The 14,792-nt window shown below is 44.3% G+C and overlaps 2 protein-coding genes across 7 annotated transcripts in view; one reads left to right on the forward strand and one right to left on the reverse strand.

Annotated features, from left to right (window-relative positions):
- Positions 1-134: 134 nt before the first annotated feature.
- On the forward strand, positions 135-1,633 carry LOC133376784 (uncharacterized). Of its 2 annotated transcripts, none has more exons than XM_061609564.1 (2): positions 135-850; positions 1,476-1,633. In XM_061609564.1, exons 1-2 carry the CDS (start codon positions 305-307, stop codon positions 1,503-1,505), a joined length of 576 nt encoding a protein of 191 aa, XP_061465548.1. In that variant the 5' UTR covers positions 135-304; the 3' UTR covers positions 1,506-1,633. The 2 variants fall into 2 exon arrangements, with proteins under 2 accessions (XP_061465548.1, XP_061465547.1); XM_061609563.1 differs by having other exon boundaries at positions 135-846.
- Positions 1,634-2,604: 971 nt separating this feature from the next.
- The window catches only part of KDM2A (lysine demethylase 2A), a 542,877-nt gene continuing 530,689 nt past the window's right edge, over positions 2,605-14,792 (reverse strand). For 3 of the 5 annotated variants that reach the window (XM_061609559.1, XM_061609562.1, XM_061609558.1), the window contains 5 exons: positions 10,869-11,581; positions 8,181-8,344; positions 7,356-7,514; positions 6,928-7,143; positions 2,605-5,425 (listed from right to left, as the gene is read on the reverse strand). In XM_061609559.1, the coding sequence (XP_061465543.1) occupies positions 5,244-5,425; positions 6,928-7,143; positions 7,356-7,514; positions 8,181-8,344; positions 10,869-11,581 (1,434 nt within the window). In that variant the 3' untranslated portion in view covers positions 2,605-5,243. The remainder of the gene's footprint in view (positions 5,426-6,927; positions 7,144-7,355; positions 7,515-8,180; positions 8,345-10,868; positions 11,582-14,792) is intronic. The other 2 variants (XM_061609561.1, XM_061609560.1) reach the window with 1 other exon arrangement.

Consider the following 14,792-nt stretch of genomic DNA (forward strand, 5'->3'; position numbering starts at 1 on the left):
TGGCACTGTCGGTGACGGATCCCTGGCCACTCCCAGTCAGGCCAGATCTCTTATCACAAGGCCCAGTATGGCATCAGGACCCCAAGTGGCTCAACCTAACAGCGTGGCATTTGAATGGGGACATTTGAGATCGGCCGGCCTGTCAGACGCTGTTATTGACATTATTTTGGCCTCGAGAAGACCATCCACCACTCGTATATATCAGCATACTTGGGTAGCATTCTCCAGGTGGTGTCAGTCTCAACACATCGATCCTTCCAAGGCTACAGTACAACAAGTGCTGCTATATCTTCATAGGGGCCTCATGTTGGGACTTAGACCCAACACATTACGTCGACATGCGTCCACCCTGTCGTCCATTCTTTCAGTATCTTCCACTGACGCCCCTATTGCCTCACATCCGTTTATCAAACGCTTCCTTAGAGGCACTGCTCTACGCTCGCCGGCTGTAGCTCACCGTTTTCCATCATGGAGTTTGTCAAAGGTTCTACAGGCCTTACAACGTCCTCCGTTTGAGCCACTCAGGACTGTGCCTTTACGTCTGTTGTCTTTCAAGGTCCTGTTCCTGATTGCGATTACATCGGCGAGAAGAGTCTCGGAACTGGGCGCATTGTCTTCTGCTCGCCACCTCTGTGTCTTTCACAAGGATTCTGTTGTGCTGAAAACTGATCCTTCATTCCGTCCCAAGGTCAATTCAGTTTTCCATTGCAACCAGGACATTGTTCTACCTTCATTTTGTCCGAATCCTACTCATCCGCTCGAGAAGGCTTGGCATTCGTTGGATGTTCGGAGGGCTCTCAAGACCTACCTGTCCAGGACCCAGGATATACGACAGACTGAGTCTTTGTTTGTATCCTTTCATCCAAGGTCTATGGGGCATAAAGTAGCTAATTCCACCTTATCCCGCTGGTTGCGTGCATGTATTACCTTAGCCTATGAGTCCCTTAAGATTCCAGTTCCGCCTAGTACAACAGCTCATTCCACTAGATCAGCAGCCACTTCGGCTGCTTTTGCTACTAACGCTCCTGTTGCCGATATTTGTAGAGCTGCTGTTTGGTCTACTCCACACTCGTTCATAAGGCATTATAAAATAGATCGTTATGCCTCTGCCGATGCCTCATTTGGCAGACGAGTTTTGCAACAGGTTCTTAATGACGACTAGCATGTGGGTGGTCCCTCCCGGTTATGGGCTGCTTTGGTACATCCCGCATGATGGCATTCCTCCTATGGAAAATGGACCATTGGTCTCACCTGAAGGGTGATTTTCATAGGAGAATGCCATCATGACCCTCCCAGTTGGAGGATAACTACATAATTTTTGGGATGGTTTATATATTACACTTCGTCATTATATTATATTATATTACATTAAATTTTAATTCTCTAGTGAAGTCAAGACTTCTATTACTGTTTTCGCTAGGTTAGAGTCAGATATTATTAATGTTACTATTATTATGTTATGTTCTTGCTGCTAGGCCCGTTGGCCTTTTTTCCTGCATGTTTAGATATATCTCTTTGGACTCGCTGCGAATGAACTGGAGAGTGGGAGGGGCCTGACGCCCTAGTCTTGACTTCAGAAACATTCTTGCCTTTGGACGATAGGACGAGCTATAATCCAGCATGATGGCATTCTCCTATGAAAATTACCCTTCAGGTGAGACCAATGGTCCATTTAGCAAAGGATTATATATCATATTATATATACCAGCCACCTTAAATGCCCTTGAAATCTGTATCTTGCACACAAACAGATCAGAAATTGCTCTGTTACTTGTACATTATATCACGATGAAAAAATATTTTTGTTTAGTAAAGGATTATATATCTCAAGTTGGAACAACCCAAGAGGGCAATAAGATTAAAAAGATTAAAAGGGAAAAGGGGTTGGAGGAAAGAAAACACCAATCAGGCATGCAAAGCAAATGTACAAATAGTGAACCCAACAGAATGCCAGTGAAAAGAGGAGAGATGACAGTATCCATCTTGTTTGCTCAGTGTTATTCTGCCCTATAAAAAAATGCAGATTCATAGCTTGTTTCAAGAGCTTGTGATAGAGCCAACTGCCACCTTTAAGTCTGATTATATATAAGATCTTTTTACTAATAAACCAATGAGCTTACAGCCCAACATTTCAATTAAAAGGATGCATCCAAGACCAAGCAAGCTTAAGGATAAACTATAGCTATGGGTTTTTTGGCCTAAAATTGTGCTGTGGTCATGGAAAAGTTCTTCAGTTTGATATAAGCAGGGTTGTGCATATGGTGAACTTATCTTGTGCACAACATGGGAGTGGATGCAGAATTCAGCATCATTTTTTAAAGTTCCTAGTCCATTTGGCTTTGAAGATACACTTGAAAATGTAAGGATAATGCTTTCTAAAATCTTAAAACAGTATTTCCAATGATTGAGGATGGGGATTCAGTGCCCTATTCAGTTCACCATCAATCCCCCAGGTCTAGAAAAGTTTGCATAATTCTATTTTTTAAAAGAGCTACGGAGTTACGCAAATTGAACAAGTTTGCACAATCCAGCTTTTCTGGACACAAAATTTGAATTGCCGGAGTACAAAATTTTAATAGAATGGAATACATTAGGCCCTACATATAGGGAGGGTAAATGCATAGTATGTTACCCACTGAGTTCTCTTATTCAGATTGGAACTGCCTTGGATTTGAGCTCACATCACAATCAATATGCAGACCCGCACATTTTTTCTTGAAATTTTTATTCCAAAATCCACCCCATGAAACAAAGTCTCCCTTCAGAGGCTGGTATCTTCTCTTCCCCCTTTCACTTGTCTCTCATTCATGTGGTAATATGTTTGAGGAAAGATTCTCTAAAACCATTATTGGCAAATGATTAGAAAATGAAAAATCCCAACTAGCTCCCCTCCCTTTAGCCCCAAATATCCCCCAACCCTAAACATGTCAAGCGAGAGAGCGCAAGACTTGGTTTCTTTTACCCTTAATGCTTACATTTAATTTTAAAGCACAACATTGGAGATTGACTCTAAGTTAGCAACAAAAAATATATATTTACAATTTCTTAAAAAAACACAAAATAACAACCAAACCCTTTTAGACAATAGTGACTTTCTTTAGGGAGTTTTATTTAGGGAGCATGTATTTTTTAAATCACTAAGTGATTTTATATATAATTTCTTTTTCCTTTATGTCACCACTTGCCCTCTGAGGTGAGGGCCAGTTTAGGCATTGAAGTTTCACAATTTGCTTTGAAATTTAAGCCACAGTCATTTGAGGGCCACATTTGAGAAGGCTGCAGGACAGCAAAGCCTAAACCCACAACAAAACCTTCTCCGATCAGTCTGCTACTTGTTTTATCCCTCTTGCCGCAGGACGAGATTCCTCCCAGACTAATGCTCCTGACATGCCAACTTGCCGCAATTCAGCACTTCTCAGGCTGATCAATGCACATGGAGAGTTGTGAAGGTGCTCCCACTTTTGAAAACAAAACATAAAATATCCAGAGCCTAGAAATCTCTGTGGGAGTTATCTGGGCAGATGCACTTGAATCTCCTATTTATGGCTATTCTCACCTTCCTCTTTTGAAAGAAAAAAAAAGATTGATTCTACATTTTTTTTCCACAGGAGCAAACACAACAAGGCAGAAAGTTTCCACTTCTAGATGAGTGGGCGTTTTTGCAGAAAAAATCAATTTGCAGCAAAACTCCTGTGTACTGAGGCACTCTGGAACTCATCACACTAGCATTGTCCTCTTGGCAAAGAAGCCTGCTCCTCATATGGAAGTGAGGGGGAACCTGTGGGTTTCTGTAGATCTAAATATATATCCCCCACCCCATCCCCATCAGTGCAGGGGAAGTTGCTCTTCCCTGAGGCTCGGGTGCCACAGCAGTCTATGCAATCAGGCTGGGCAATTTGGAGAGCTATGGGTGGATTCCTCCCCCTCCCTTATTGCTTCAGAAGCGGCGAGGGTGCATTGGGCTTTCCTCCACATTCCTCCTTTCCCTTGCTGTGCCGACACTGGAGAGCTCTTTTTTGCCATGCAAGGCTCAGAGGGGGAGGCAAGGTGAAGGGCAGTCTAATTTGTGCTATCACTATGGGGAAGAGAGCAGAGTGCAAAGTGTGCATTCAAACCCTGACAAGCTCAGACAGCTGGAAGGAGTGTCCAGTCACTCACGCAGGGGGAAATAAAATAGGGTTCCAAAATATTACCTTTCTTTCTAAAGTGCAAAAAGCTCTCTGCTGCCCAAGAGAGAAGTTCTTTGGACCGGCCATTCATTGCAAAGAAAGAGAGGCAGCTAATGGGGCATTAACCCGTCTCCCAGCTCAAGAGCCAACAGCTATGTATCCCAAGATGTAGGCATTTCTTCGTCAGCCAGCATCTCCAAGAATGCTCATTTCAACAGACTATGGGACAGAGACCATTTCCGCTGGTGTAAGAAATCCCACTAGATGCCTCTCAAGACTCCAAGCTCTGTTGCAGCTTTCCCTCTACAAACGTTGCCATTTTTTCAAAGTAGGAAAGGATGAACATACTTGCTTAACTTCCCTTCTTGGGGAAGTTTATGACAAGAACATGGTTCCCTCCATATGAAAGCTCAGCCACCCCCTCACTAGCCTCATGCTGGAAGGTCCCTGCAGGCTGACCCAAGGGTGCATGGGTAGCCCCTTACCATACAAGAGGCACTGCTACAGTGGACATTACATTACTGCTCTGAGTAATCACACAAAGCAGTAGCTGCCCATTCAGCTGCTGAAGGGCAAGGACAGGAAGCTTAGCAGAGTGTGGCAGGCAAGAGGTTACTCCCAAGCCCAGTGACACATTAACAAATTGCATACCAAGACAGCAAGGGAACAGGGAACAGAAGTGCACCTGTTCTATACTATCCAGGTCTGATTTCCCCATAATCTGATAGGGAAGTGTAATTGTTTTTTTGTGGGATTTATGGTAGAAGGGAGGGGTTCAGAAGAGAGGAAGGAGCACATTCCCCTTGAAACGCTGCTACATCAAGGTAGAGCATGTAGCTGATGAGCAAGTACCCCACAAAAGCATCCGCCCAGCAATCTTGCCACTTCCTCAAATGCATGGTGGGATTTTCTGGTCTGCAGAAGTCCCACACAGATGAGGGACATTACAGTCAGTCAAGCAGGCATTCTCCCTGCCTGTGGATGTGGGGGAAATGGGGGTGGGGGAAGGGTCTGCTCTCCAAGAAGGGTTTGTTTGGGATCTTTCCTTCTCTTCAGTCTGTCTGTGGCAAATCTCTAGCTGATTTTCTGGATCAACTTTTCATCAGACAGGCAGTAGAGACTGTTGATTGACAGGTCTGAGATGAAGTGCTCGCAGGCCTTGCGAGTGATCTGCTTGCAGCCACGTAGGTCTATCAGGGTGACATTCGAGATGCGCCGTAGATACAGCAGAGACTGATCTGTGAGCTTATTGCAGCCTGTGGAGAGGATGACAAACGTTATGATTTGCATTACGCCCATTTCCCCAAAGGTATTCAGACAGCAACTGCAAATGTACTGGTGTTACTCAGAAAACATGAAATATCCAGACGTGCATCAGTCTTGTTACAGGATAGCTCAGTTATGTAATGCAAGTGCAATTTTCCTATTCAACCTTTTGGGCACTTGCTCAGTTTGAATATGAACACAGTGGCACCTGAAGATGGCATGACTGGCAACTTTGACAGGTTAATATGGACATGTCTGACTCCTGTATTGACAAAACACACACAGGAAGACACTCTTTGTGATTCAGGTAGCAGTAAAGCATTAGGTCCTTAGTAGCAGTTTCTTTCATTAGAGAGACATTCATTGAAATGTGACTATTTCCCTTAAGGCTCATTTTCCGACATGATCTGTCAGCCCATACTGAATATGGAGGCGGTAAAGCGCTACCTGAGTGTTTTTGCTACAGATGGACACAAACTTAATATATGTCATGCCAAATGCTTTTAAAGAATACTGTTTGCACTAGCGTAGTATATCCAGTTCTGAATACATAAAGATTATGCGCTGCCTCAGATTACTATTTTGCTAACTCCACTTTCAATGAGGACTGGGGGAAAAGCCTGTGAAAAAGGGAAATAATTTCCCCCATAGTCATATCACTACTGGGTCTAAATCAGCCTTTCCCAACCAGTGTGCCTCCAGATGTTGTTGGACCACAACTCCCATCAGCCTCAGCCAGTATTGCCAATAGCTGAGACTGATGGGAGTTGTGGTCCAACAACATCCGGAGGCACACCAGTTGGGACATTTCGGCTGGTCTAAATCCTTCACTTTCTTCAAGCAACAGAGAAACCTCAGTGAAACAAGAGGGCATGGAGCCTTTGCATCAGGAGTGGAGAATCTTTTCAGGCCAGACCTTTACATGGTCCCACTTTCTCAGGCAAACTTTGACAGGTGGATTGGACAACCCACATATCCCCTGATATTATGATGGCAAATGACTGACAGATGGGCTGTCCCACCCTCATCAAAATCCCTTGCACAGCAGTTCTGAACTGTCCAAAAGCCAGTTGGCTGTTGGGTAGGAACTGCGGCATCAAAAACTTTGCAAGTCCTGTGCAACAAAACAGAAGGCAGCTAATGCCTGCAAAAACCTGACTTGAGCTTTCCTGCCCATCAGCTCATGGGCAGAAGAGCTAAAGCCTGCTTTCCTTTGCCAGTGCACAACCAGGAGCTCACATTAAGGCTCCCAATTGTTCACTGGCAGCCATGTCTTTATCGGCCCCACATCTGATGGTATGTATAATGTCAGTTTAGTGACAGGTGGGTGTGGTTTAGAGAAAATAGCCTTGCAGGCCACATTTGAATCCCTGGTGGGCCAAGCTTTTCCTACAGTCTGGCGGTTCCCTACCCCTGCTTTGCATGGTCAGCGGGTGTTGACATGGCAGGGAAGCATCAAAGATGGACCTAGAAAGCTCCTAGATGCACAAACCTGCCATATTGATTTCAGTGAGTGAGTTTCGCGTGGAAGATCCCACAGCTGTTAACAGGTTGGCTGACTGGTCTGTAAGGTGATTGCAGTGACTAAGATCAAGTCGTGAGAGCAGAGGCATATGGCGAATGATGAGCCGGAGTGTGGCATCAGTTATGTCCAGCCCAGCCAACCGGAAGTCTATCATGTTACGGAGTTTGCTGCGATTGTCTTGGCCTGTAGTAAGATATGCAAGAAAGTTGGAAAGAACAAGTCTCTTGCTTCTCTAGAGCATACAAATACACATTACACACTCCAGTCAGAATTTTTCCCTTTCAAAAACTGCATTGCATCAAACTGTACTTTTCTTTACCAACTGGTCTGCTCTTTCTCTTCCCCACCTCACTAGCAAGCACAAAATCCTGGCATATCCAGAAGGCAAAACATACTGGGTTTATCTGATGGAGGTGTAAGCAAGTCCCGAATCTGAGGATCCTTGATTCCTACTGCCCACCGAAGATCGAGGGTCCTGAGAAGGGGGCAGGTGGAGGTACTGAGAGCAGACACTGCTGACCAGGAGCAGCCTGCCAAGATGAGGTCTTTGAGGCCTATAGTACAGCAAAAAATGGAAAGCATTAGCATCTTTCATTCCAAAATAGTTCCTTTTCATACACAGTTAAGAAGAAAAATAAAGTAGACAAAACACTGGGGTGAGTTGAACCCAGTGCCCTGATGAGAATGCAAACTGTCTCCCCCACAGTCACTAGAATGGTCAATTGATGAACTGATAGGAGCAATAATCCCTCCCCCTACACTGATCTGCAGATTAGCTGAGGGGGCTGTGGTTGTGTCCTGTGTACATGTGCAACAGTGTGGGTAGCCATACCCACTGCTGGCATGTGACCCCAGGAGAGCATAAGGACACTTACAGTTTGCTTTTCCAAGGAACATGGGTTAAAATCTGATCTAGTAGAATTAAACTGAGCATTGAAAAGCACATAGAGCTGAAATATGACATGGAAAGAGTCACTCTTCTGAATTCCTCTTTAAGTTGTATGTACTTGTCAAGGGAGAAATAAGTAACCACCCTCATAACTAAGGCAGTCAGGGGAGACTCAGATGCTTAGCTGATAAAAGGAAAAATGTCAAGGGCACCATTGCACCCTCAGACATCACATAGCCAACCACAAGAGTATGAGGAAATGTTCTGTTCAACATTTAAACTGAAGCCAATAGTGAAAAGATACACCCACCCAGACACACGAGACCCACACCTGGTAGTCTGTTGATGAGCCAAGTGAGCTGTTTTCTGGAAATATTGGTCCAGCTGAGGTCAAGGCTGACTGGCTGCCTCCTGATTATGCCACCCAGAGCCAGGGGTGTGATGGACTTGTACCTGCTTAAGTCAATCTTCGTCCACAATCTCTTGTCACCGCACCTAATTGATACACACTGAATTAGACTGGAAATGCACCTTCTCAGTCTCTTCATACTTCTTTATGACAAATCATTTGTGGCAGGCTCTCTTTAGATGAACAAGTTTGCCGAGCAATAGTTATTATCCCAATCTGGGATGAGAAGTAACCCAAATTCTCTTCTCTCTTGGATTTAGTCAATTTCTTCCTTCCCCAATGAGTGTATCTCATACAATATCCACTTTTCATGGGTGAAGCTTAATTTTGTTCCGCCCAAAGGGATGACATGAAGGCCATGGCGCTTGCAGGTCACTGAAAAGTAGCTGAAGTAACTGACGAACTGCTAGAGTCACCTTCAATACTATCCTTTGTGTCTATGAAACGTTGCGGTGCTAAAGTACTTGTTTTGTCCCTAGAAAACCACACATTTCCTGTTTATCAAAGAAAAGGGGAAAGGCCCTTATGGTAGCTGGAGAGGTATGTTCACCTTCCTAACCATGTCTACACAGACTTTTTCTGTGAAAACTTATTCAAAGTTGAGACAGTCACCTTCTGTGGGAAGACAAGCCAGATCTTATTTGGGGAATGAGAAAACTTGCAATCCACTTAACAGCTAGTTCAAAACTTAACTAGAAACAGGTGGAAACAAACATTTGTTGATAATAAAATACTTGCAGTATTTTTGAAATGGTCAATGCCAAAATTAATGGGTTCCTTTGTAACCATGAATTTACATAAAGGAGCCCAACAGCATCCTATGAATACATAAAAATGCATTTTTTAAAAGAAGTTGTTGAGAAATGAATAAATTTGTGTCTTTCTGGTGTGTATGTTCTCTAGACCCTCACAATGTTAGCCAGAAAAAGATGTGGGGTAAAACTGCCTTGCTGTAGGGGGTGAATGATTTCCATATATTCTTCTTGGAGTCCTAGGCTTCCAGTTCTGAAGTGTCTGACACATTACTTGCCAACATTACTCTGAGTTTTGAAGCCTGAGGGGCTTAACTATTGATTTAAAATGCCTACTTCTCATAGTACCACAGTTCCTGGTCCCTAGCTGGCTAGAATCCTCCTCCAACTTAAGTTGTATCCAGATACAACTTCTGCATGTTATGGCTGGCAAATAAAAATAACCATCTGCCTCATGAAAGGCTTCCTGAACTATGAGTGCTGTCTAAGCCTCTCTGTATCAGAACTAGCAGGTTTCTGGTGTATCAGCAGGATATTCTTAAAGCCCTCAGCCTTAATCCTGTGTTCAGTGTAGGAAATATGCCTTTCCTAATGCAACCAATTGGCCAAGGCTGAATATTAAGCCTGTAACTCTTTAAGATGAGGAGTTATATATCTGTATGTTTGCTAGCTTGATATAGCCATACTTTCTTTATTCTACCTCTCTGTCAATGAAACTTTTGAATTGGGTATGTAGCTTCACAACTCTTGTGATTACTGCTTAAAACGTTTGACTTAGCCTTTGAATCTCTCTGCATCCTAGAAGGGAGATTTTTTTTGGGGGGGGGGGAGGTAAGGGGTCTAGGGTTATCAGCTTATACCTGAAGATAACTCCTCCCTAAAGATGTCAGAATTTAGGGAAGTGGAAGTTGAGAATTTAACCAGCCTTTTTGCCCTTTTCAGAGATGGGCTTCTTAAGACAGAAAGCAAGAAAGTATAACTTCCCTCAATTGTAAAATGTTATCATGTCCTCCAGTCATTTGAGGATGTTACATCTAATCCAGGTCCAATGGTAGAAGTAGTATAGCACAGCCAGGACCTTTGATGCGTGGCATTGCTTAAGAGAATTCTTGGGATTTAATAGCCCAGGTCATGATTTTTATTGCCATGGGTTAAACAGCTTTACCAGAAAGCAGCACATAATTATCCAACTAGTAGTTCATGATTTGCATATAGTCTGTCCAAGCCCTTATGCAAATCATGAAAGGCTAGTTGGATAATTTGGATAGACTAGTTGGATAATGCTTTGATTTGGATTCCTGCATTGAGCAGGGGATTGGATTTAATGGCCTTATAGGCCCCTTCCAACTCTACTATTCTATGATTCTAATTATGTAAGAACTGCTGCACTAGATAGGATCAAGATCCATCTGTCACAGCATTGTTTTCAACAGTGCCCAGGCATGCCTCTTGGAAACACAAAAGCAAGATAGTTATCACCAAGCCTATTTGTCCACAACATTTATCTGGTACTTAAATGTTATACTGCTGCTGAAGGTTCAATTTTTGGCTATTGTGAGTGATAATTGTTACTCATAATCCACTACATGGCCTTGTCTAACCCTCTTTAAAAGCCATGTGAATACAACTGACACTATGTCCCTTAGCAAGAAAAATACAAGTGTATTAATATTATTGAGGAGGAGTCCAGGGCAGCACTGATTGAATACTAATTTTTTTGCCATCTTCTCATATTCCTGCTTCTTACATTTGCATCTTATATTTAAATCTGTAAGATGTGGTCTGGCACACAGAATTGGATCCAAGAAACTTAGGGGTTTGTAAAGTATTTTGAAATATGCAGTGCTAATCAACTTACCATTTGTACCAGGTTTTGCATACACGCATACATTCACAAAGCTCCTTGCGAGTGAGATAGCGGAAGACAGACATCCAGACCTCTTTTTGCATCCAGATCTCCTCACTATCTGGAGCCCTGCCTCCTTGGCCATTCAGTCTGGCTGCTCCACTCTCCTCAGCACTCTCATCTTCCTCATCTGCACTTTCATCCTCCTCTTCCTCCTCACCTGCCTCATCATCTCCACCCCGCTGGGGTGTTCTGGCTGAACTCTGGCGCATGACCACACGGGGAGAGTGCCGCAGATTGGTGGAGGAGGCAGTGATCGCCTGCAGCTTGGGCACAATGGAAGTGCCATGCATGTCTTTGGTAGGTCTTTGTAATGTGACTGTAAGATAGGAGCCATGGAGCTTGGCCTTTTCTACCTCTGAAAGCTCTTTCTTGCCGCTAGGGTTGTTCTCTTTTTCCCGCACCACTGTGCGCTCTGAGCCTTGCAGCCTAAGAAGTTGACGCCTCTTAAAGCGTTCGTCCCGGCTGGGACCATGATGGTCACTAGGACCTGCCCCTGGAGAGGACCGTGTCACTATGCTTCGTGGTGACACAGGGTCATGTATTAGCTGCAGCATTGGGGTAGGCGAATGTGGTGGTGGAGTCAAAGGTTCCTCACAGCTTCGCAACGGGCGCAGGACTTTGGCTTGAACTGTGTCATCATCGCCATCATCCATTTTCCGCTTCTGCAAAGTGAGTGACATCAAGTTACCATTTAAAGACCAAAACAGCAAGAGTTATAAGTTTAGAATTTGTATGGTAGCATTGATTAGGTTCAGAAGTAAAATGTATTACGATCCTGTTTCCTGACTCCTATTCTGTTTCCTGACTCCTAACAGAGCAGAGCAGAGCAGAGCAGAGCAGAGGGAGCTGTCTCAGTTGGTCTACAGGTGAGGAGATATAAGCAAGCCAGCTTTCAGAGAGCGAGTGAACAGAGCGAGCAAACAGGTGGAGCAAACAGGAGTTTGACAAAGGAGCTATAGCGAGGAAAGAAAAAAGGCCAACAGGGCTCTGAAGCCGTGTGCTCTGAAGGGCTCCATAGCAGTGTGATTGGAAGGGGTGTGGCCTGATAGCTATTGGCTTAAGGGCATGGCCTGAGAACTGCTGAGGGCAACAAGCAGCAGCTGTGTGTGCTGGGACTTTCATTCTGTTTCCTGACTCCTAACAGAGCAGAGCAGAGGGAGCTGTCTCAGTTGGTCTACAGGTGAGGAGATATAAGCAAGCCAGCTTTCAGAGAGCGAGGGAACAGGGAGCACAAACAGGAGTTTGACAAAGAAGTTCCACAGGGGAGGTCCTTAAAAAAAAAATTACTAATTCTCCTTGTACAGCACAGCACATACCAGTGGGACTCTCAAGTTTACCCTGAAGCAGGACAGGACAAAGCACAGGCCACTCCAAAACAAGTTGTTAGAAAGAAACAAAAGGCAGGAGAGAGAATGAATAGGAAGGATGCCCCAGTGATTGTGATCTGCAAGGTGTGTGCCATGTTTGTTTTCTTGCCTGAGAATAACATGGCGTACACGTGCAACAAGTGCAAGCTCGTGGCACTGTTGGATGAAAAAGTGAGAGGCCTAGAACGGCAGGTGGCCACACCGAGGACTATAAGAGAAGATGAAGAGTTCTTAGAACACTAGAACAGCAGCAGCAAAGAGAAGTGGAGGTGGAAGAACAACAGCATGTGGTAGCAAAAGAGGAGACTGCTTTGGAGAAGAGCAACGAAGTGGAGGAAACTCCGTGGGAAAGGGTGACAGGAGCAGAAGAGCTAGAAGACACCCTTCACCAGTGGAACTATCAAACTGTTTTCAACCACTCGAGGATGAGACTGGAGGACAGCCTGTGGTGGAAGAATTACAGGAGACCCCGTGTGACAATGAGCAAGAGGCTGAAGCTCAATCAAGCAGAGGCAATGAAACCACACCCCACAACAAGAAGAGAAAAGTGCTAGTAGTGGGAGCCTCCCTACTGCGAGGGATCGAAACCCAAGTATGCCGAGAAGATCAGTGGACTTGCCAGGTATGCTGTCTACCAGGATGGATTAGAGATGTGATGGAAGGGTTGCCATCACTCATCAAGCCCACCGACAGATATCCCTTTCTCCTCATCCATGTGGGAACAAATGATACTGCCAAACGGAGCTATAAAGAAATCACATCAGACTATGAAGCTCTGGGTAGGGAACTCAAGGACTTTGGGGCCCAGATCCTTCCAGTACTTAGAAGAGGAGTAGAAAGGGAAAGGAAAATACTCCGTGTGAATGAATGGCTATGAAGGTGGTGCCAACGTGAGAGATTTGGATTCTGGGACCACGGGCTATACTTCCTGGAAGATGGACTGCTGGCAAGTGATGGGTTGCATCTCACAAGGATTGGGAAGAATATGTTTGGCCGCAGCATGGAGAAGTTCATCAGGAGGGCTTTAAACTGAATCCTAAGGGGGAGGGAGACGTAAACGTGGTGGTAATGACTGATGAAGGCTTGTGCACAGTAACAGGAACAGAGAGATCGGCTCTAATAGGGCCCAGTAACAGTCCTCAGAAAAATGTAGTAAGGAAGCCAAGCCATAAATCACGTGGTCTTCGATGTCTGTATACTAATGCGCAGAGCATGGGAAACAAGCAGGACGAACTTGAACTCTTCATACAGGAGGGCAATTACGACTTGATATGTATAACTGAAACTTGGTGGGATGACTCCCATGACTGGAATACAGCAATTGAAGGATATAACTTGTTCAAGAAGAACAGAAGGAATAAAAAGGGAGGTGGAGTCGCGCTATATGTTAAAAATATATATCCATGCACAGAAATTCAGGAAGATGAGCTTGGTAGCTCCACCGAGAGTATCTGGATTAAAATTAATGGGGCAAGTAATAAAAGGAATGTGGTGCCTGGAGTCTACTACCGACCACCCAATCAAGGAGAAGACAAGAATGTAACTTTTGAAAAGCAAACTGCCAATGTTTTGAGGAGTCATGATGTAGTAGTAATGGGGGACTTCAATTATCCCGATATCTGTTGGGAGACAAACTCTGCCAAACACGGCCCCTCCAAGAAATTTCTGACTTGTGTTGGAGATAACTTTCTCCTACACGAAGTGGAGGAAGCAACCAGAGGATCAGCTATCCTTGACTTCATTCTAACCAATAGAGATGATTTGGTGGATGAAGTGGCAGTTACGGGAACTCTGGGAGAAAGTGCCCACACCATAGTTGAATTCTTGATTTTAACAGAAGCAAAAGCTGAGAGTAGCCATAAGCACACCCTGGACTTCTGGAAAGCTGTTTTCAATAAACTCAGAACAATAGTAAGTATGGTTCCACAGCAAGTGACCCTAATGAGAAAAGGAGTCCAAGTTGGGTGGGAGTTTCTAAAAAAAGAAATTCTAAAGGTGCAATGGCAAGCAATTCCAACAAGGAAAAAAGGGGGGAAACAGCAGAAGAAGCCAATGTGGCTTCACAAAAAGCTTAGAGAAGACCTAAAAACAAAAAAAGACACATACAGGAAGTGGAAAGAAGGCCAGGCCACAAATGAAGAGTACAGGCAGGTATCACAGAATTGCAGGGGTGGTGTCAGGAAGGCTAAAGCTGAGAATGAGCTGAGGTTAGCGAGGGATGCTAAAAGCAACAAAAAAGCTTTCTTCAGGTACATCCATAGTAAAAGACAGAGAAAAGAAATGGTGACACAGCTACTCGGTGAGGGTGGCAAAATGATAGCAGATGACAAAGAAAAGGCAGAAGTGCTCAATTCCTACTTTGGCTCAGTCTTCTCCCAAAAAAAGGTCTATGACCCTCCCGGGAAACATGAAGTAGAAGGGGCAGGATTGGAGCTTGACAGACAAATGGTCAAGGAATACCTAATCACTTGGAATGAGTTCAAATCAGCAGGGCCCGATAAACTGC

This window comes from Rhineura floridana, chromosome 2 (genome assembly GCF_030035675.1).
Source record: "Rhineura floridana isolate rRhiFlo1 chromosome 2, rRhiFlo1.hap2, whole genome shotgun sequence".
NCBI lineage: Eukaryota > Metazoa > Chordata > Lepidosauria > Squamata > Rhineuridae > Rhineura > Rhineura floridana.

What these genes read in the sequence shown, in the direction of transcription:
- LOC133376784 (XM_061609563.1), top strand. Translation starts at nt 305, where the DNA reads ATGTTGGGACTTAGACCCAACACATTACGTCGACATGCGTCCACCCTG. An exon ending in ATACGACAGACTGAGTCTTT is followed by an intron (nt 847 to 1,475) that starts GTTTGTATCCTT and finishes TCTTGCTGCTAG; the next exon opens with GCCCGTTGGCCTTTTTTCCT.